A 19,878-nucleotide genomic window follows, 5' to 3' on the forward strand; every position below is an offset into this window, starting at 1 on the left:
AAACTGGTATATAATCCCCCAGCTGAGCCAGACCTGGCTGGGCTGGAGGTAGGGGGCACATCAGCCCTCCTGAACCAGTAGCTTTCCAGTGGAAGAGACAAGACAAGCATTAATAGCATCCACGCCCCTCTCACCCTCCCTCTGCTCCCCCCTCCTACACCCTCCCTTGCCAGAGTTGAGGTATCCAGGAACCTGCAGGAGGTACCCTGGGAATCAAGTCCCTGTCCTTGGTCTGGGGAGAGAGCAGTCTCCAGATCTCTAGTGGGGGTGTGGTCTCTGAAGATGGCATCTTCAGCCTTGGGGGTTGGGACTGCGTGCCCTCCTCCTTTATCCTTTAGCAGAGCCTTTTAAGGGGGTGACCCTCTGACCTCCAGACTGTTCCCCCTCACCCTCCAGCCAGAAGTCACTAGGGCAGCAGCTTAAGGAAGGAGGGCTCCGCAGGCCTCAGGTTGAGCTACAGATGGAAGGCCATCGCCGGGCCTGAAAAGACTCTGGGGTCCCCTGGGCGCTCCCGGGGAGCTCGATCAAGGCCAGGGTGCCTGAGTCAGGTCCATGGGAGTGCAGCACGGAGAGGCGGGTGCCTGGCTGGCCCAGGACAAGGGAGGGGGCGAAGGGCGAAGGGTTCAGCCAAGGGAGCAGGCGGGGCATGGGGAGTCTAGGGCTCGGGATGGGGGTGGGAGGGTGAGGGGTCCGGCCGATGCAGGGGAGGGGGCGCCCCTGGGGAGGGGCACGCTATGTCTTTAAGAGCTGCCTGAGCGCAGGTTGCAGCTGCCTGGCCGGCCCGAGAGACAGCGGAGATTCATTACCCGCCGACACAATGACCATTGATGGCCCCGTGGCGTTATTCAAATCCAGTACCAATTGCAGCCGAGCCCCTTTCTCCGCGCCAGGCCCGTATTGTTGGAGCGGCCCACTAAAAGCCCGCCCCGGCCCCGAGCCGCCAGAGGCGCCCGCTCGGGTTCAGCCCTGCGCCTCGCCAGCCTGCCGGCTCCCGGCCCGGCTCCCGGCCCGGCTCCCAGCCCGGCTCCCCGGGCGCTGCAGGTGACCCGGCGGCGCATTCCAGCGCTCCCCGCCGTCCCGGCCACCGCCGCCACAGCCACCGCCACCGCCGGCGCCCCGCTCGCGACTCAGCCACAGGGAAGCGGAGAGCGCCGGAGCCGGTGCGTGCGCGGGGCCGGGCGGGGGCGGGGACCTCACGAGGCCAGCAGCCCGCACCCCGGGCTCGGAAACGCGACCCGGCCTCCGGCCCCTGCTTTCCGGATTCCCGGCGAGCCCGGGGAGCCCAGGCTGGGGGCGGGGAGAGGGGAGTTGGGGTTCCCCGGGCCTGACAGGGGAGATTCCCCCGACTCAGGGCGGCGCAGAGACCCAACGCGGGCTACTCTAGGGACCCCGGGCCGCGATCGAAGGAGACGCACGCCAGGGGCGATGGGGATCCCCACCAGGGTCGGGATCCGCGTGCTTGCTCGTCCACCTTACCGCGGGATGGGCCGCGACCGCTGAGCGTCTGCGAGGTAGTGGGACGCGCAGCTCCGGAGATCTCCTGGTCCGGCGCTTTTAAGGAGCCAAGCGGAACCCCGCACGCAGGAGACTGGGGCCCCGAACTCGGGGGCTTTGCCACTGATTGTCCAAACGCAATTCTTGTACGAGTCTGCGGCCAACCGAGAATTGTGGCTGGACATCTGTGGCTGAGCTCCGGGCGCAACAGGGGCGGAAGCCGCAGGGACAGAGCTCGGCGCAAGCGAGACCCCTCGGGGAGGCGGCTGGTTAGCCCCAGCGCGAGGATCGCTGCCCCAGCCCGGCGCGCAGAGGAGGGACGCCGGTCCCTGCCACCAGCGCCGCCATCCTCATCCTCGTCGTCGTCGTCCTCCTTCTCCTCCTCCTCTGCGGGTGACCAGTCCTGGCTGGCGGGGGGCCTCCAGTTGATCGCGTCGTTTTTCCCTTTTTCAAATTTCGGCCGGGAACGAAGCTGGCACGCCGCGGCTGGCCACGATTGTGGTCCGGGGAGCCCGCCCTCGGCCCGAGCCTCAGCAAGTCAGGGGCGAAAGAAGATGCCGGCGGAATGGGCTCGCTAATTCGTTTTGAATTGGTTTTAACATAGCCCCCACCAATACTCCCCCCCCAAACAAAAAGCCTAAACTGACCCTTAAATCCCAAATAAACCGACCCCTCCCGGCAGCCCCATCCAGGCGGACCGCTGGGCTGAGCCTCCTCCAGCGGCTCCAGGAGTCAGGAAACGGAGAAGCATCGGGAATTATGCGCTCCAGCCGGGCAATCGCCTCGGCTTTGGAAACAACTTGGACAAACGAATCCTTTTCATTAAAGACAAATCTTCGGAGATAGTGGGGTTTACTTATTCGTTTATTTCCTCCAAAGCGAGGGTTCAGGAGTTGCGGGGAGGGGGGGGCAGTTGGGCGTTGTTGAGGCTGAGCCCAAGTCACCTGTTCCTGACCCTTGTCCCACTGGGGACTGAAAATGACCTGAAATGTTGCCAAGCAGGGTTTGGGCTAGTTTCAGCATCCCTCTCCCCAGAGAACCCAGTTTTCTTGGTGTAGCCTCCTGCCCTACCTCTCCGCATTAATTGGGGGTGCCCTGGCAGAAGGGATATCCCACATCTACTTTCCCTCTTCCCACTGCAGGCGGGAAAGGAATCCTATCATCCAGTTTCCAGGACCTGGAATCCCAGGTGGGACAATGGGCCACTCCAGTGGAGCTGGAGGCAGGGAGGGACCTCCAGGCTACAGCAATCAGTGAGATCATAGGGGGCCATTTCAAATCCCTTGCTCTGTTCCCTAACATGGAGACCATGACCTCAGTACTGAGCACGGGCTGGTCATAAGCCTTTCTAGACAGCACTTGGACCCCAACACTGGTCTTAATTTGCACTCAGACCAGCTCCTACCCAGAACCCCAACATGGCTCGCCCCTACCTGCACATACCCAGAAAGTCTCTACCCACACAATGCTGGAGAAAAGCTCAGAAGCCAGAGGTCATGTGTCCTCTAGGCCTTCAGACTGATGTGTACACACATCCCCTCTACCCCCAACACTGCTGAGACAACTATTTGGCACTTTCATCTCCATAGGAGAGAGATTCCACCTTAAATTACTGACATTTAATGGAAAGCAATGTTTGGGGTGGGATAATGCTAATGTCCTAATTTTTTTTTGAGGTTTCCCTCCAGCAACGCGCTTTTTCTCCAGGTCACACAGGAAAGGAGGTTTAAGCAGTCTTCTATGCCATCCCTATTCTGGTTTCTGGGGCTGCTGGCTGCAGCTGGTAGGACAAAGCCTGGCCCTGGACAGACAAGTAGAGAAGTGTCCTGGGACCCAGATTGGTCAGCACGGACTGGCTCTGCCATCCCCTTCTCCAGATGGCCCTATTAGACCATCTCTCCCAGACAGTTTCTGTGGTCTGGTTTTTAACTCCTGCCCTCTTTTTGGGTGAAGGGCAGCTCTGGAAGCTCTAGGCTGAGGGCAGAGAGGTTGGATCGGGAACCTTGGCTCAGGGGATGTGGGGTGCCACTGGTTTCTAAGGATGAAGCTCCAGGCAAAGCTAGTAAACAACCTAGTCTTTTATTTGCCCAAGGCCAGCTGTTGCAGGCACTGAGGCCCCAGGACTTCCAGAAGGATGGAGGGAGGAGGGGCAAACCATCCTGCCTACCAGGTGCTGTCTGCCCCTATTCTGCTTCCTGAAGGAGGTGGAAAGGAGATAAAGTCTATGTTTGTGCCATCAAATATAATGCTTCCTTCAGATACTATAAATATTTAGTTGCTGTTGAGGAGGAAACTGAGGCACTCTGACCCCACCCCACCCTGGCCTCTTATGTGCCAGTCTGAGGTTTTTGCCTGTTCCTCTCTCTCCAGAATGAGCTGCAGGCAGCCTTTTGCTGGGGGAGGGTCTTAGGAGCCCATCTGGTGGCCTGTGGGGGGAGGGGTGGGGGGGCAGGCCAGCCAGGGTCAAGGGCTGGGGATGGGGGAGCAGGAGGAGGGGTGTGGTTGGAAGAGCAGCTGCTGGGAGGGGGGAGTTAACACTGAATAGGGGACCCCAGCTGGGGTTCCATAATGATATCAGTGGGGGACAGCCAGAGCCCTCTGCTGTCTAGATGGGGAAACTGAGGCAGAGAATCCTCTTATCCTTGAGAAGGGAGGGGCCTTCCCCATCAGCTATTCCAGTCCATTCATCTTCCCCAAGAAGACACCACAGCCCAGGAGCTGGAGTGCCTTGTCAGTGGTCACTCAGTGTTCAGCCTGACACACAAGGAGTGGAAGGCAGCTGGGTCACCTGGCCATGGGGTCCCCTCCTGTTGTGACAAACCAGAGGGGCACCCTCCCCCACCTCAGCTGCTGGGGAGGGAGGCAGGGCTGAGCCTGTCCGCCTCTACTCACGTGCCTGAGAAAGGCTCATTTTTAGCACCTGGCCTCTTTTCCCTGCCTGGAGGGAGCTCAGGGGACAGAGCAGGGAAGAAAGCAGCCAAGGGGGACAGGGAGACCTGGAAGCAGGGCCCCAGGGGATGTCTGATTGTGCTCGTCTCCCCACCCCAAGGGAGCCCGAGCACCGAGTGGGGCCCTCAGCCGCCATGCAGTGTGGATATGAAGAGGATGCTGTCCTGGTCCTGCAGCTGGTAGTCCAGCTCGCCCTGGTCCAGGAGAGAAAGGAGGAGATTGTCAGTGGTTTCTCCTCAGCTGTAGGGAGGGGAAGAGGGGGCCTGGCCGCTTTGGAAGAGAAGGAAAAAAATCTACCAGAAACATGGGTGCCCTACACACAAACCTGTAAATCTTCAGGATGGAGGAGAGTGAACCACTTCCTCCAGCTACCCGTTCCTCTCTGGGGTAGAAAACTTGAGTGGCCTCAGTTTGGAGGCCAAGCAGGACAGAAGACTAGCCAGCCACCCCCACTGGGCCTGACGAAAGACCCAAGGCTGTTCTGGGGAAGCAGTGAGGGGAGGGACATCCCCTGAGGTACTGACCAGCAGTTCCCAGTCGGCATCGTTAACCAGCACCAGAATTCCTGGTCGCCTGTGGGAAAGAGGGTGTAAGGAGCAGGGCGTGAAGGGCAGGAGGTGGCAGGGATAAAAAGGCTAAGACACTTGGGCTGGGGAACAGTGTGGTGGGAGCTGTTCCTCCTGAGATTCTGATTAAAGATCATCCAGAAGTGGAGGGGACACTAAGTCTAAAGGAACCCAGGCCAGACATTCGTAGCTTTTAGGATGATAAGGAAAACAGGTGCAAATTCCAGCACCATCTCCCAGACCTCGGGCAACTCATTTTGTTTCTGAGCATCAGTTTTCTCTCTGAAAATGGCACAAATTACACAGCCTTCATCCCAGGTCTGTGCCAGTATGAGACAGGATGATGTGTATCAGGTACCTGCCTGCCTGCATCTATCCTGGTAAGCACTGGTAGCAACACATTTTCCCAGAGGGCTCACCACACTCTCCTAGGCTTTCCACAGGCTCGTCCTGGACAGGCTATCTTGGCTCTTTGGAATCAGGGAAAGCTGCCAGGGGCCTCAAGCACCCACATGCCCAAGAGCAGCTCTGCCTAGTGGTAAGGCAAGGGAGGTTGACATTTGGATGGGTATCTGCCTGGTCCCTGCTGGCAATAGCCCAAAGAGCACTACTGTTCAATGGGGATGGCCTCCATGACCTGAGCCAGAGGTTGGATGGCAACCTTAGCTCCCAGGGTCTGCTGGAGACCTCTACATCAAAGGGGTGATAACTGGGTCCCACAGTGCCTTGTCCACCTCTTTACACATTAGGTTGGCCTTCTTGTAGAAGCAGAGTGACTTCTCGGGCCATGGAATGTGGCTCTTTTCCCAGGAGGCCAGACTAGGTCTGGGACAGGCACAAAAGCTTTGGGCCAGGGGTAGAGCTAGCTTTGGAGTGAGCACAAATATGCACGTGTGTGTGCATGATGTGTGTGTGTACCTGTGTGTGTATACACATGCGCACAGTGACTCCCCAGAATTCTAGACTTGTGCACTCCAACACGGTATCTATGAGCCATATTCACATTTCCAGAGCTCAACAGACTCATATGTTTAGCAGCTACTATATTAGCACAGATACACATTTCCATCGTCATAGAAAGTTCTACGGGACAACAGAAGTCCCATATTGTTGAGGGATGAAAGGGACCATAGGCAACATCTTTTTCTTAGTGCTTCCTGTGTGGAGAGAGTAGCTGGAGCCCAGAGATGGAGGAAGGATAAAGGGGCAAACAGGACCCTGAGAAGGCTGTGAGTGAACCCAAGGATAGGGGCTCAAACCTCCTCCCCACCCCACCCCCTGCCCACCTCAGGGAAGGGAAGAAGGGGACTCACACGCTGTCTCCCTGGATGAACAACTCTGGCCGCTCTTTTAGCAAATTCTTCTTGATCCAGACAAGGAGACTCCGGATGTCCCCTGGAGAGGAAGGCACAGAACAAGCTGCCGTCAGACCCCAATGATGCCTGGCCCCCAGAGCCTTGCCTGGATCAGAAGGAAGGGAACATGGGGCACAGGTGGCCTCTTTCAGACCAGGCTGTCGTCGCCTCTGGACTTGCAGTTTCCCAAAGTGAGGAAGTGGGTTAGGGAGCCGGCACCTTTCCAGAGAGGCCCTTGGAGAAAGTGGCACTGCTCAGGGCTTATAGAGGCAATGGGCCTCCACACAGACTGCAGAAGGAACCCACATATGTGGGAGGATGGGAGACAGATCCCCACCACAGACTCTTGGAGACAGTCTGAAGCTAAAACAGACAGGCTTCTGAAGGACCCTGAAGGACCCCCGCCACACTTCTCTCTTGAGCCCATCCCAGATGATGGGGAGGACTCAGCTTTGCTCTCAGAGGGGTCTGCATATATTTCCCTTTGTGAGGGAAGAAAAACAATTGCTGAGCCGATAACATCAGTTAATTTCCTCTGGCAGAGGGAGAGAAGGATCCTTCACCAGCCAGAGCTGCTGACAGATTGCTGCCCCACTACCCCCACCTTCACAGAGCCCCCCAGGCCGGGGACAGCCACCCTAAAGAGGCAAGAGGTTCGGGATCAAAAGGGCCTCTCCTGCTCAAGCTTAGACACTGGGATCTGCCACTCCATGGTTCTTGGACAGCCACTGAGCTCTGTGCAGACCACATGGAGGCTGAGCCACCTGTCCCTGGGTTACCTCTCCTTTCCTAGATCAGGGTCCCAGGCCACAGCATACTGAAATCTGGCTCTAGAAACTCCTCAAAGCCTATGGCTCCCAACCATCCACTCCTCCAACAGACTATCTCCCAAGGCGGCAGGAGTTCCTACTCTCCCTGAGGCCACTTGAGGACAGAAGGCCCAGGGGAGTCAGTAGGAGCTTGGGGCTGGCTACCTCTATCCTGACTTCATCTCTCAGAGGGGTCCGCTGTCCTGGGCCCACACCTGAGACAAGGCTCAGGGGCAAAGCTGAAGAAAGGCCCAGGCAGTGCTTTGGTTTCTCTGTGCAGTGACAGCCTTGGCATGTAAGTAAGGGAAAGGCTGCTTGGACAAGCAGCTCCGCTCTGCCCCAGTCTCAGTCCAGCAGTGTACCTCAATCACAGAACCAGCTTTGGGCAGGGTTTGAAGGCATTCTCCCTGACCTGTATGCCACCCTCCTGAAAGGCAGGCAGGCTGCACCCGGGATGGACTCGCTCACTATGCTCCATGCCAACTTCCCTGGATCATCCACCAGCAGAGCACAGGCCATGGGCAAAGTGTCCGATATCTGAGGCTGCTGCCTTTCAACTGGAATTCCTGCTTTTAAACAAAGCAGATCGGATCTGCAGATCATGGCTCCTGGAGTAGGCAGGGGATGGGTGTTGCCTCCAACTAGCAGCAGTCCGTTTGGACTTCTGGCTGGGTTCCTCCCTTAGGCCTGGTTTCAGAGGTTCCCCCTTGGCCTCCATCTTGGCACTGTCTGGTGGGCCGCCAGCCCATATATCTTGTGGCCGCTCGATATAGCTGCTGCGGTCTGACACATCCATCAGCCAGCCGTGGCAGGCGGGGTTGTGCCTGTGTGTGTGTGTATGTGTGTGTGTGTGTGTGTGTGTGTAGGAGCTGAGAGGCACTGGGCAGTGCCTGGCCGAGGGCCACCAGCTGCACCTCCACAACCCTGGCTGGCCTGTACAGAACCAGGACCCAGTTGGGTTAACGGTCCGGTGTCTCTCCAAAAGGAGGAGTCTTCTGTTCCACTTTGGATAGGCTGGGGGGTGGGGGGAGGGCTACTGGTCATGTCAGGGTCATCCAAGTGATGGCACCATCATGGAGTCCCAGGGGGGTGGACTAGGGGGTGAGCCTGCTGTTGGTCCAGGCTCATTTATCATGATGCTCCTCTTGGCTGAGGTCACTCCCTCCCTCCTCTGTGCCCCCCAGGCCTGCCCACATTCTTGATAGCCTGTTTCCATGGTGAGGTCGCTGTATTGTTCCCCCATGCCTGGATTTGGGGGTGGGGAGAGGTGGAACTTGCTGCTCCCTTCTCAGGGAGGCCTGCAAGGGCCACTCGGCCTGGCCTGAAACACACCCCCAGGGACATCTTGCTAGGCTTGCTGGGGCCCAGACAATATGCAAATAGCCTCCAAGCCAGATGGTCGGCTTCCAAACACGCCCAGGGGAGGAGAAGGGTTAAGCAGAGTCAGGGACTGGTGGCTCTGGGGAATCACCCGTCCACCTTCCCTCTCTATGTCCTCCTGCCTTCCCACTTTCACTGAGGGTGGTTTCCCTCCTGGGATCCCATGCAGTCATTCACAAGACAAATATTTATTGAGCAACTACTACGTGCCAGGTGCTAGGAAGACAGTGGACACAGAGCCTACCCTCATGGAGTTAACAGGCCGGCAGGGGGGATGGCTGCTATTTATTTCATTAGTTGTGATACATGCTATCTCCTTCATGCAGGGGCAGGAAAATTTTTCTGAAGATGTTCACGTTGATGTCAAGGCCTGAGGTATGAATAGGGCAGAATGGGGAAGCATCCTAGGCAGAAGGAACATACACGAAGGCCTGAGGCAGGATGGAATTGGCAGGTTCAAGGTAAAAGAACAGAGAAGCCAAGAAGATTAGCAGAAGAGGAGGCCAGAGCAGTCGCAAAGGGGCCAGATCATGCAGGGCATGCTGGGGCCTTGAGATGGGTCTGTTCTGGAAGAGGCCTCTCCTTCCTCATGAACCCCAAATGTGCTCCATGGGTACAGAACCCACACTGCCTTGGCCAGTGCTCCATGTTTCTCTGGCCACACACGTTACCAAGAGCCAGCTCAAATGCACGGCATGACCATTATGCATTGGAGTGTGTTCTGAGACCCTGCTGCCGGGCACAGCACACAGCACAGAACCTTCCACCAGAACCCGCCTGAGATGTTTGCTGTACATGTGGACAACTTCAGAAGGGACAAGAGGCTGAGAACAGAGATAGTCCTGGTTCTGAGTTTGAGCCATTACTTTCTGTTCCTATTACCCTGGCTATGGGATTCTCTAAGCCTCAAACATCTTTCTGTGGCAAGAGGGAATGGTAAGAACACTTCACAGGGTTGTTGCGAGGATCAAATACCATGATCCATATGAAGCTCCTGGCACATTTGTGTGTAATTGTTCTGTGACCCACAGGAAAAACCTGCACCCTTTGCTCTGTCCCAATGTTCCGAGCTTCTACATGCTCTGCTCAGGCCCCTGGCACCCTGGGATGTGCTTGGACAGCCTGGCAGGTGGAGTACAGTCAAGTACTTATCAGATAGCGCTGGGACTGGCTGGGGCTTTCTGTGGGATTCATTCCCTTGCCATCAAACGTGAGAGACAATGAGGGAATGTGGGGAGGAGGGCCTTGGGAATGACGAGGCGGCCCTACACACTGGCCTTCCCTCCATTTTATTATTTTAAAAAATAGTTGTTGTTGTTGTTGTTGTTTTTTAAAGTAAACTCTATATCCAATGTGGAGCTTGAACTCACAAACCAAGATCAAGAGTTGCCTGCTCCACAGATAGAAGCAGTCAGTTGCCCCATTTCCCCCATTTTAGATGTTCAGACCCCCAATGTGTTCTCGGGACAAGGCAGGCAGGAAGGAATCACAGTCTGAGGCTGTGGAGGCCAAGAATGCCAGCGCTGGATGAGCATCCAATACAAGGTCTCCAGAGGGAAACGTGGGGAAGAGCAGTAGTGGGAGCCACTGATCTATGGCAGGGTGGTTAAGGAGTTGGAGGTTCTAGAGAGAGACCCTGGACTGCTGCTAGATGCCCTGGGTAGGAAGTCACCTGGCTTCTCAGTGTCAGTGTCAGCCTCTGACAAATGAGGACAGCAATCTAAACCCCAAAGCACTGCCATGAGGGTTCAAGCATAAAGTAGCAGCAGGCCCTGTGGAGTGTCCAACACAGAGGACAATGTCCATTTGCCCACAGGGACTCAGGGCTCCTTATCCTCTGGCTGCCAGATCCCTCTCTTGCAGGCTGCTGGCAAAGGGGCATCATGTACACCACTCAATGATGAGTACCTACAAAAGCTCCCACTAGGACTGCTTGCCCTGGTGGAGTGCCCTTGTCTGGGGACACTAACCAACCCACTTGGCAGGGCCACTGGTGTCCATCCTAGCTTCTTGGGCTGAAAGAGCACAATCATGAGGTCTTATCTGATAATGAACCGCCAAATGCAACAGACCCACATCCAGCCTCTCTTTGATCACCTCTAGGGAGAACTTTTCTCCTAACTAGTAATCTGTCTTCCTGACACCCTCCCCCAGGAGCCTGGTTGGTCCATGGGGACCACACGAACAAAAGTGGCCCTTCTTCCCCACGCCACTAGGATCAGGGAGGGCTGGATCCCCTAAGTCTTCTCCATGAGGTTAAACCGCTCCAGTTCCCACCAAGTCCACCAGGCTCCAGGCTCTTCTGGGAGCCCACCCCAGGCCTTAGTTGAAAAGGGAGAAGAAAGAGCAGGGATGGGGGAGTAAAGGAGAAGAGAGGGTAGAGGGAACATCAGAGGGTCTATTTACAAGTGAATGGGGGTAAGAATGGAGCAGTTTGTGGGCTAAACTGGCCTCAGAAGGAGGTTTACAGATGTGCAGGGGACGCTCCTCATTGTTTAATTAAGCAGAAAGTGGATCTTTTCAAAAGCAATTTTGCACAGGGACTGGGAGGGACTGGGGGAGAGGAGGGCGGTGGGGAGGGGATCAGCAAACAGGCCCCAGAGCAGAGAAAGGAACAGCTGGCCTCAGAGAGGCTGTGAAATGCATGCTAAGCAGTTTAAAGCGCTGGGAGCTCCCTCCAGCTCCCTGGCCCGCCACCCTGTAATACAAAGGCAGGGCAGAGGAAGGGCAGGGAAAGGTGAGGCCTAGTGTCTCCTCCTAGGGACCAGGGCAGGTAAGGCCCTGCCTTTGTATTATGGGGACCGGACAGTCTGTCTTCCCTGACATTTTAAGTTTGCTCCAGGGGACTAACCAACCAAGGGCTGGGAGCCTTGCATTGAAGAGACCCTTGGTGCATAAAAGCCAGCCCCCAGTGACAATATCTGAAACTGATGGCTTCTACCAACCTCTGCCAATCAAGGAGATGGCCTGTTCCATGGAATTGGCTGTTAGAATATTCCCTTCTATAAGCATACCTTCTGGCCAACACATCCTAATGTCTAGAATTGTGTGCTTAACTCTTCCAAACTGCGGATGTCCAATGGATAACCAGCTCCGTAAACACTAAATCTAGCCCAATCTCCCATTTCACAGATGGGAAAAGAAAGGCCCACAGAAGTTAAGTGATCTGCAAACTCACACTGCGAGGGCTCCTCTTACAGGCTCACCCCATTTGGCCTTGCCCATCTTCTTTTCCCAAGTTGGCTGGTTTGGAAGCTCTCCCCTGGCCCAGGACCCAGGGCCTTGGAGTCCCCTTGTTTGTGAGACTTGTCACAATCCATAATCTTATGGTTGCCATTTTCTCCACTGGAGTCTCCAGGACCTGCTTGGCCAAGTGGCAACCCCTGGGCTGGGAAGGCTGCCAGTTGACAGAGCTGGGCACAGGCTGGGGGGAAGAGTAAGACTCTGCCGGCAGCACCCGCTGGGCTCCTGTGTGCCAGGGTAATGTCTGGCAGCTGCCAGCCGGCTCTGAGGCTGCGGTGAGACCTATGCCTCTGGGCGCAGCAGGGCAAAAATAGGAACCAGGAGTGGAGATCTACAGCCAAGGGCACAAAGACTAGGTCAAGGGGCCATTTCAGCTTCTCTCCCCTGTTTGCTTTTCTGTCATCCCAGAGAGGGTAGGGTAGGACCCAACTTACCTGCTAAGCAGTGAATGGAGGCTGAGAGATTGAACACTTGGGTCTTAGCCCCACTCCCTATTTATCTAACTCTGGACAGGTCAACATCTCTCTCTCTCTCTCTCTCTCTGACGTTTGGTTTCCTTGGTCATATATAATATATACTGGGGTCATTACAAAAATCAAAATAAGTAGCTGTTAAAAGCATGAGCGAATGGGATGCCTGCGTGGCTCAGTGGTTGGGCACCTGCCTTCCACTCAAGTCATGATCCTGGAATCGGGGATCAAGTCCCGCATTGGACTCCCTGCAGGGAACCTGCTTATCCCTCTGCCTGTGTCTTTGCCTCTCTCTCATGAATAAATAAAAAATCTTAAAAAAAAAAAAAAAGCATTAGCAAACGAACAAATGAATAAATGAACGAATAAGTGAATGAAAAGTGTAAAACCCAGAAAAAACACTGCAGGTGTGAGAGTCATGTGGGTGACTCAGGGAATTTGTGGCACCATGCAAGGATTTTGGAGACCCTGGAATCTGGTTCTAAATCCCAGCTCTGCCATTTATTTATTTATTTATCTATCTATCTATCTATTTATTAGATTTATTTATTTACTCATGATAGACATAGAGAGAGACAGAGAGAGAGGCAGAGACACAGGCAGAGGGAGAAGCAGGCTCCATGCAGGGAGCCCGACGCAGGACTCAATCCCGGGTCTCCAGGATCACGCCCTGGGCTGAAGGCGGGCACAACCGTTGAGCCACCCAGGGATCCCCAGTTCTGCCATTTAAATAACCATATGGTGTGGACTGAAACCCTTGACACCTCTGAGTTTGGGTTTCCAGTTTTTAAAAAGGGAACAATATTGGGGGTCACCACCTAAGAATCTGTGACAATTATTTGTATGACCAACCAGGGTTGTGCCTACCATGCTCAACTCAGCCTGTGGCTCTCATCACACCGGATTTTCTTCAGTTCCTGGACTTACGTGAGGCTTTTGACCAAGATGCCCTCCCAAGAGCTAGTCCCTCTGCCTGAACTGGACCCCTGCACCTGTGCTCTCCTTCCCAACTTACCAGGCTAGCTGCTGCTGCTGCTTCTTTTTTTTTTTTTTTTTTTTTTTACCCTTCAGGCCTTCACCTCAAACTTAGCTCTGTAGAGGCCTTCCCTCACCATCTGCTCTCCTTCAAAGCACCTGTTTGCTCTCCTTATGCTAATGCCCACCACCCGTGCGGTTTGCATTAGGTTTTTTCCTGGTTTACAACCTGCCTCTGCTTCTGATATGCTACATGTCGGGCAAGAACCACGTGCTTTGCTCACCACCGAATACCCAGCTACTAGTACAGTGCCTGATATAAAGGAGGCACTCAGAACAAGATATGCCAGCCACAAGCACAAAGTACTTACTTCCAGCTCTGGCACATGGTAACTCCTCAGCTAAGGGACAAATGAAGGGGACTGAAATCACTAAACCTGGGGACTTCTGTGCCATGCTAATGCAGGTTAAATGAATCATAACTCATGAGACTTTACTAACTTCCTGGCCAGGTCTTTAAGGCTGAATCTTTGAGAGGCTTCTGAGAGCCCCTTGTTCCCTCCCAAGGCTGTGTGGCCATCTGTCAAACTAAGAAACAGTCACCTTTATTTTCATGGGTCTTCCCTCACCGGGGACACTCTGTTCCCCAGTCCTCATGCCCACTCCCAGTTCAAGGATGGCAGTGTCCTGTACTTTGGTAAGTGTCCCCCAGCCTCTGAAAGTGGCACATAGATCGACCCTGTGCCACTGCTCTCCAACCCAAAGGAGGGTCAGGGACAGCCTTGGCAGACAGTGAACTTGGGCAACTGTTTGATTCCTAGCAAATGTGTGCACACTTCCAGAAAAAACCTGTCAGACCTCATGACCATTTCTCAACTGCCTGCTTCCCTAAACCTCATTCTCCTGCCTCCTCATACAATTGATTTCCCTCACCTCAAGAACTATCTCAGCCCTAGGTGGAGATGGGCTTACATGTCTGTTCTGCCCTTGGGAGGATCCATTGCTAGAGCTGCAGAACAGCTCTAGGGTTGTGATGCCCAGGCCTCTGCCTCTAGGCTATGGGGGATATTTACCCAGCTGGGCTCCTGCAGGCTACCTCTTCAACAACCCCCTCCTCGTGTGAAGGCAGGGCCTGGCTCATATTTGCATGTCTCTCCGGTGCCTGGTACACAGTCTGACACACAAGAGGTGCTCAGTATATACTAGTGAAAGGAAAATGAACCAGTGCTTGAATGGACAAATGGAAAAAAAACCCCACTGTCTCCCTTGGTCAAGTTCCCCCATCCCACCTCCTTTCTGGCTGGATACTTTTCACCTCAGCTAATCCTCTCACAGTGTTAGCCCATCCACACTGTTCCATTCTCGATGAAACCAAACCCCTTCAAGAGGACACCTCTCTGCTGCTATCGGAGAACAATGGAGATGCATGCTATAGCTTTTAGCACATAGGGATTTATGCTTTACCTCACATGTAAGAATGCTAAAGCTCAGAGAGGTGAGACCCCTGGCCTGAGGTTCTTTTTTCTTTTAAGATTTTATTTATTCATTTGACAGAGACAGAGCACAAGCAGGGGGAACAGCAGAGGGAGAGGGAGAACCACTGAGCAAGGAGCCTGACTCAGGGCTTGATCCCAAGACCCTGGGATCATGACCTGAGCCGAAGGGAGATGCTTAACAATTGAACCACAAAGGCGCCCCTGGCTTGAGGTTCTAAGGAGATCCAAACTCAAGTCTGTCTGAATACAGAACCTGCATCTGTAAGGACTAAATTATGCTACCTCCCTCTTGCACAGTTGGCTCATCTCAGGGGAGGGGAAGGGAGAAGAGTACTCTGGTGATGTCTCTTCCTTACTCTCCTCCCTACTACTGGCCAGGGAAATCCTACCCATTCTTGGACAGGACTGAGTGAACCCTTAGACTCCTCTTCCATGGCCCCCCCCAGAGAGGGGCTCAGAAAACTCATACTCACAGGGCTCCTCCTGTCCAGGCAAGGTGACCTGATGTTTCTTTACGCCATCAAACAGGAGCTCTGCACCGCCTCTGCAAAGGAGGGCCAGAGAAAGATAGCCAGGTGAGCTCCTGCAAAAATCTAGCCAAGACTGAAAACTGAAGAGGGAGTTGATATTAGAAGCCCAAGAGAAGCACAGACCAAGGCTCAGGGACATCAGTGGGGTACCAGAGTGACTGATTCTCAAATGTGACTTCCTGACATGGTCAACAAGGATGTAAATAATTTCCACCAATCAAGCGCCCAAATTTGCAGGCTCTCATATTTACTCCTCTGCTTTCTCAAAAGGCAGCTCAGCATATGGGTGCAGAGCACAAGCTTTGGAGCTGATGCCCCATGATGGAAACCACATTTCACCTCTGCCTGATGCCCAGACCATTGGCACGTGACTTCATTTTCTCTAGCCTCAATTTTTCCATCAACAGAAGTGTTGACAAGCCACCATCAGACAGAGACCCTGCACTGTTGAGGGGTTTCCTCTGGCCAGGCAATGGTCTGAAAAGCCCCCTGCTTGTGCCACACACTGCTGGCCTGGTAGGCACACCACAGTGCTAGAGGCTGAGATCCACTGGGCTTAGCAATAACTTTGTCATTTACAAAAACATTCTTCACCTCATTTCACCCACAGGGCATCCCAGGTAAGGAGGAAGGGAGGCAAACGTTATTAGTTCCACCTGATGGAGAAGCAGGCTGAGGCCTGGAGAGGTTAAGTGACTTGTCCAAGGTCACACAGGCAGTGGCTGAAGTAGGATCTAAATTCCAGTTGGTTTCTGCTCAGCCCCAGCAGCCTTGGCAGAAAGAAAGCAAGGCTCCCCAAGGTCAGAAAGCCCCTTGAGGGCAGATCTTGGTTCATTTCTGTGTGCCAGCACCTGGCCAAGGGAAAGCTGGGACAGCAGAGCTACTTGGAGCCACATCCAGAAGCTGGGGCTTATGATGCAGACACCAGGGCTCTTTCAATGCCTCACAATGCTTCTTCCTCTGGGTCTCCTGATTCCCATCTCAGACTTCACATGGATCTTAACTGAGAAGGCCTTAACAGACTTTTGATGGATGTGACTCTTCCCACCCCACCACCCTTTCCCAATTTCAGAGAACAGAGATGTCCTGAGACAGTCCACTGGGAGGCAAAGGCAAGGCAAGCATTGTCATGGGGGAAACATGGGGCGACTGTCATCCAAACAAGGTCACGCTTTGTTGATGCAGAAATGTGGAGGGGGAGAAGAGGCCCATCTGTGGCCGCGCGCACGGCCATTTCAGCTGCAAGCCTGCACAGAGCCTCCATTTATCCCCTTCCAAGAGCTTCGTTCTCTCCTGGGTGGGGGCTGGCACATGCAGCAGCTGGGGTGGGGGAGGGTGACAGGCAAGGGGGCTCAGGAGTTGGGGGTCAGAGAAGAGGGGTGGGAATTGGAGGCCCTGGGGCCCAGGCAAACACCCAAGAACAGCCAAACCTGGTGGTGCCAGGCTCAGAGACCAAGGCTGTTTTTTCCTTTGGAAGCGGATCAAGAGAGAAGCAGTCTGGCTCAGAGTGACCTCTCACCACTGGGTTCACTGGCCCCCAAGAGAGGGGTTGGCACTTCTACTGCCAGCACATCTGGAGGGGAGGAAGGTGAATGCCCAGCCTCTGGAGAGATTCAGGGAGGTGGGCAAGTGGCCTGTGTTGGCCCAGAAGAGAACCAAAGCCAAACTTTCTTATGTCCTGCAGGGTTTGCTGTTCAAACTCAGTTAAGGAGTCACATCTGAAGATACTTCATCTTCCCTTCACCCCCCTAATTCCCAATAGGAATGTTTGTTGGTACCAGTGGCTGCTACAGACGCTCCCCAAACCGCCTGCACTGTTTCCAGCTTATCTCCATCTGTTTGTCTCATACAATTTTTGTTTTATTTCCCTTTTAACTGCTAGAGTATAAGCTCTGCCTAAAACACAGTCTGGCACACAGTAGGCACTCAAGGAATATTTGCCAAATGAATGAAAATGCCCATTTCTCCTTCTTCTCTGAACTCAATGGCACTACCTCCCTTTGCCAACACCTTCTAGACTCAGAAGAAGGAAAAGGGGTGAGGGAGAAGGAATCTCACACCTGGACCGCAGGGACATACAACACATCTCTACTGTTTACTTTGAATCTTGTATGATCTGAGAAAATTAGCTGCTAAGAACGGTTCTGGAGGCAAGACAAAGGATGGCAGGACTGGTTTCTGACAAGAGAGTACAAGATGTGAGAGGTCTTCTAGAGTTTATCAAAGCTGGTGGGACTCACAGGACCACATCTGCTCCAGGGAAAAGAGGCAAAAATCCTACCTGGACTCTTTAAGGACCAGAGTGGCACTCAGGAACAAAAGGGAGAGAATGATGGGTAAGGAGGTTTCTTTGCAAATTTGCTCAGGTTCACAATGAGGGGTGAAGGAGGTCCACTAAGAAATGTAGGTAATGAAAGACAGGCCAGGGGTCAAAACATGCACTGAGACAAAAAGAGAAGGAATCTGGGTTTGGCATCATCTTAGACATTCTTGCTTCCTGAAAAGCCACTATTCTCATTGGATACTGTGGTGATTAGAGGAGGTATTAGGAGATTGGGAGATGGGACAGGAATGTCGTGGGGCTCACTCTTGCTCTGGGGGGCAAAGGAGGCTGAAGCTAGAGATGTTTAGACTAGAAAAGGGGTAATTAAGCTAGTCTGTAAGCTCTGGAAAGCAGGGGCCATATTTTCCTCATATGACTTCCCTACCGCTGCCAGCATAGTACTCGGCAGAGACATTTCTGATGAACAAATACCATGTTTGACTCAGTGAGAATGAAAGGTAAGCTGACTGCAGATAAACCTGTACACCAGCAGCCTGCAGCTTCTCCCTTTTCAGCTCTGCTGAAGCCAGTCAAAGCAGCAGGAATTGGCCTAGAACCTTTAAGCTACAGGGGGTGGGGTAGGGTGGGTGTATAGCTGAGCCAAGGGTCCGTGAAGCAAAATAGTCAGGAGGCCAGACCAGTATTGTTCTAATTGGACCCATGGGGCCAGACAATATTGTCAATTAAAATGCAGTTAACATTCATGAGACTACCCCCTTCTTCTAAGGGACAGAAACACTGAATACTGGAGGACATGGACAGAGTTCTATTTATCTTTGTATCCTCAGTGCCTGGCTCACTGCCTGGCACATGATAGGCACTCAATAAATGGCTACTGAATGGACTAGCCAATGAAGGGAAAACATGAAAGAAACTGAGGGCATCCAATGGAAGGAAAGGCATTTATGGGTAGAGGTTTTAGATGATTATTTCAGACCTTCCCTTTCATATAAGCCTTGGCTTGTTCATCTTCACACACACATCTAGTCCTGGCTCTTCCCATGTGACTGGAAATTATACCACCCATTCTTGGTCTCAGTTCCTTTGCCTTCTCTCCAGGCTCTGCAGTTTCTCTCATCTCTGAAATTACATGACAAATCTGTTTGTAGGGGATGGATAGGAGCTTGAGGAGGCTTCCTCCCTGATCTAGGTTTCTTCAGCTACTGGTGTGTGTGGCCCAATCCTGCTCCCCTTGTCTTGTGCATGCTGTACTGGCAACTTAGCCTCCTCCATTGTGCTTTTTATTTATCCCCGTTACCTCCACCTGACTCAAGACTTGCAGAAGGCAATCAGCAAGTTTACTGAAGGTCCTCAAAGGGCTTCAGGTCTGTTTTAACACCCCCACGTCTTGAAAAGAGAAGGAGTCCCGTCTTGGCTACACATCCCATGAGAAACAAGGCTCCAGGGACCGTATAAGCGGAAACTGCTGCCCGGAGGAAGAAATCTGGGGGTGAAGGATGGTCCTTCTCGGGTTCTAGAAGCTCAGATGCCAGACACACGGCCCTGTCCAAAACGAGATTAGCAAGGAAGGTAAGGAAGTCGCCAGCTAACCGTCACGGCTTTTGGATCCAGCAGGGCACAGGGCGCTGAGGAGTGCCCAGAGAGCACTCCACGCCCGGGCTTGCGCCTCTATTCCCGGACATACGGTCTTGTCGCCGGGAGACCGAACCTCTCACACACTCCGAGGCGGGTGGCGCAGCTCTGGGAAGGCGCTTGTGGGCCTCGGCGACTCGGCCGTGACAGGGCCTAGAGCAGAGGGAGGGGAGCTCCGGGCCCGACGACTTCAATCCATCCCCACGGCGCCCCAGCTCTGTGACTCACCCGAACTCCACCTCCACTGACAAGGGCGCCGCCATGTTGAGGTAGCCGAACTCACAGGAAATTCCCCTCAACTTCCGGCGCTTCCGCCCCACTTCCGGTTGCCGCGGACGGAAGAGGCGGTGCCCAGGGAGCCATCCCTCCTCAGCTATTGGAGGAAGGCCGGGAGCGAGGAGCCGAGGGGAGGTCACGGCGCTGTTGGAGGCTCTAGGCTTGGTCTCCGAGTGCTTTTTAGGGACGGGGCTCCGGGGGCTGGGGGCGGGGGGAGGTGGGGCAGCGGCTCTCGGGCGCTACGGCGCTAGCGCGGGAGGCGGGAGGGCATCCTTGCGCAGTACCTGGGAACCACGTTATTGGTTATCTTGGAAAAAGTTAACAAATCTCTTCGTAAGCCCGCACACCCTTTGGGTGAGCCCGTCGTTTCGTCTTGGCTTGATTTGAATTATAAGTGACTGCAAATCTATTTCCAGCCC

At 54.0% G+C, this 19,878-nt stretch overlaps 1 protein-coding gene across 1 annotated transcript; it reads right to left on the reverse strand.

Annotated features, from left to right (window-relative positions):
• Positions 1-2,340: 2,340 nt before the first annotated feature.
• Positions 2,341-19,531, reverse strand: URM1 (ubiquitin related modifier 1). Its single transcript, XM_026009422.2, has 5 exons — positions 19,412-19,531; positions 15,211-15,281; positions 6,323-6,404; positions 4,968-5,016; positions 2,341-4,637 (listed from the first exon to the last, which is right to left on the reverse strand). Exons 1-5 carry the CDS (start codon positions 19,444-19,446, stop codon positions 4,569-4,571), a joined length of 306 nt encoding a protein of 101 aa, XP_025865207.1. The 5' UTR covers positions 19,447-19,531; the 3' UTR covers positions 2,341-4,568.
• Positions 19,532-19,878: the final 347 nt, after the last annotated feature.

Source organism: Vulpes vulpes, chromosome 2 (genome assembly GCF_048418805.1).
Source record: "Vulpes vulpes isolate BD-2025 chromosome 2, VulVul3, whole genome shotgun sequence".
NCBI lineage: Eukaryota > Metazoa > Chordata > Mammalia > Carnivora > Canidae > Vulpes > Vulpes vulpes.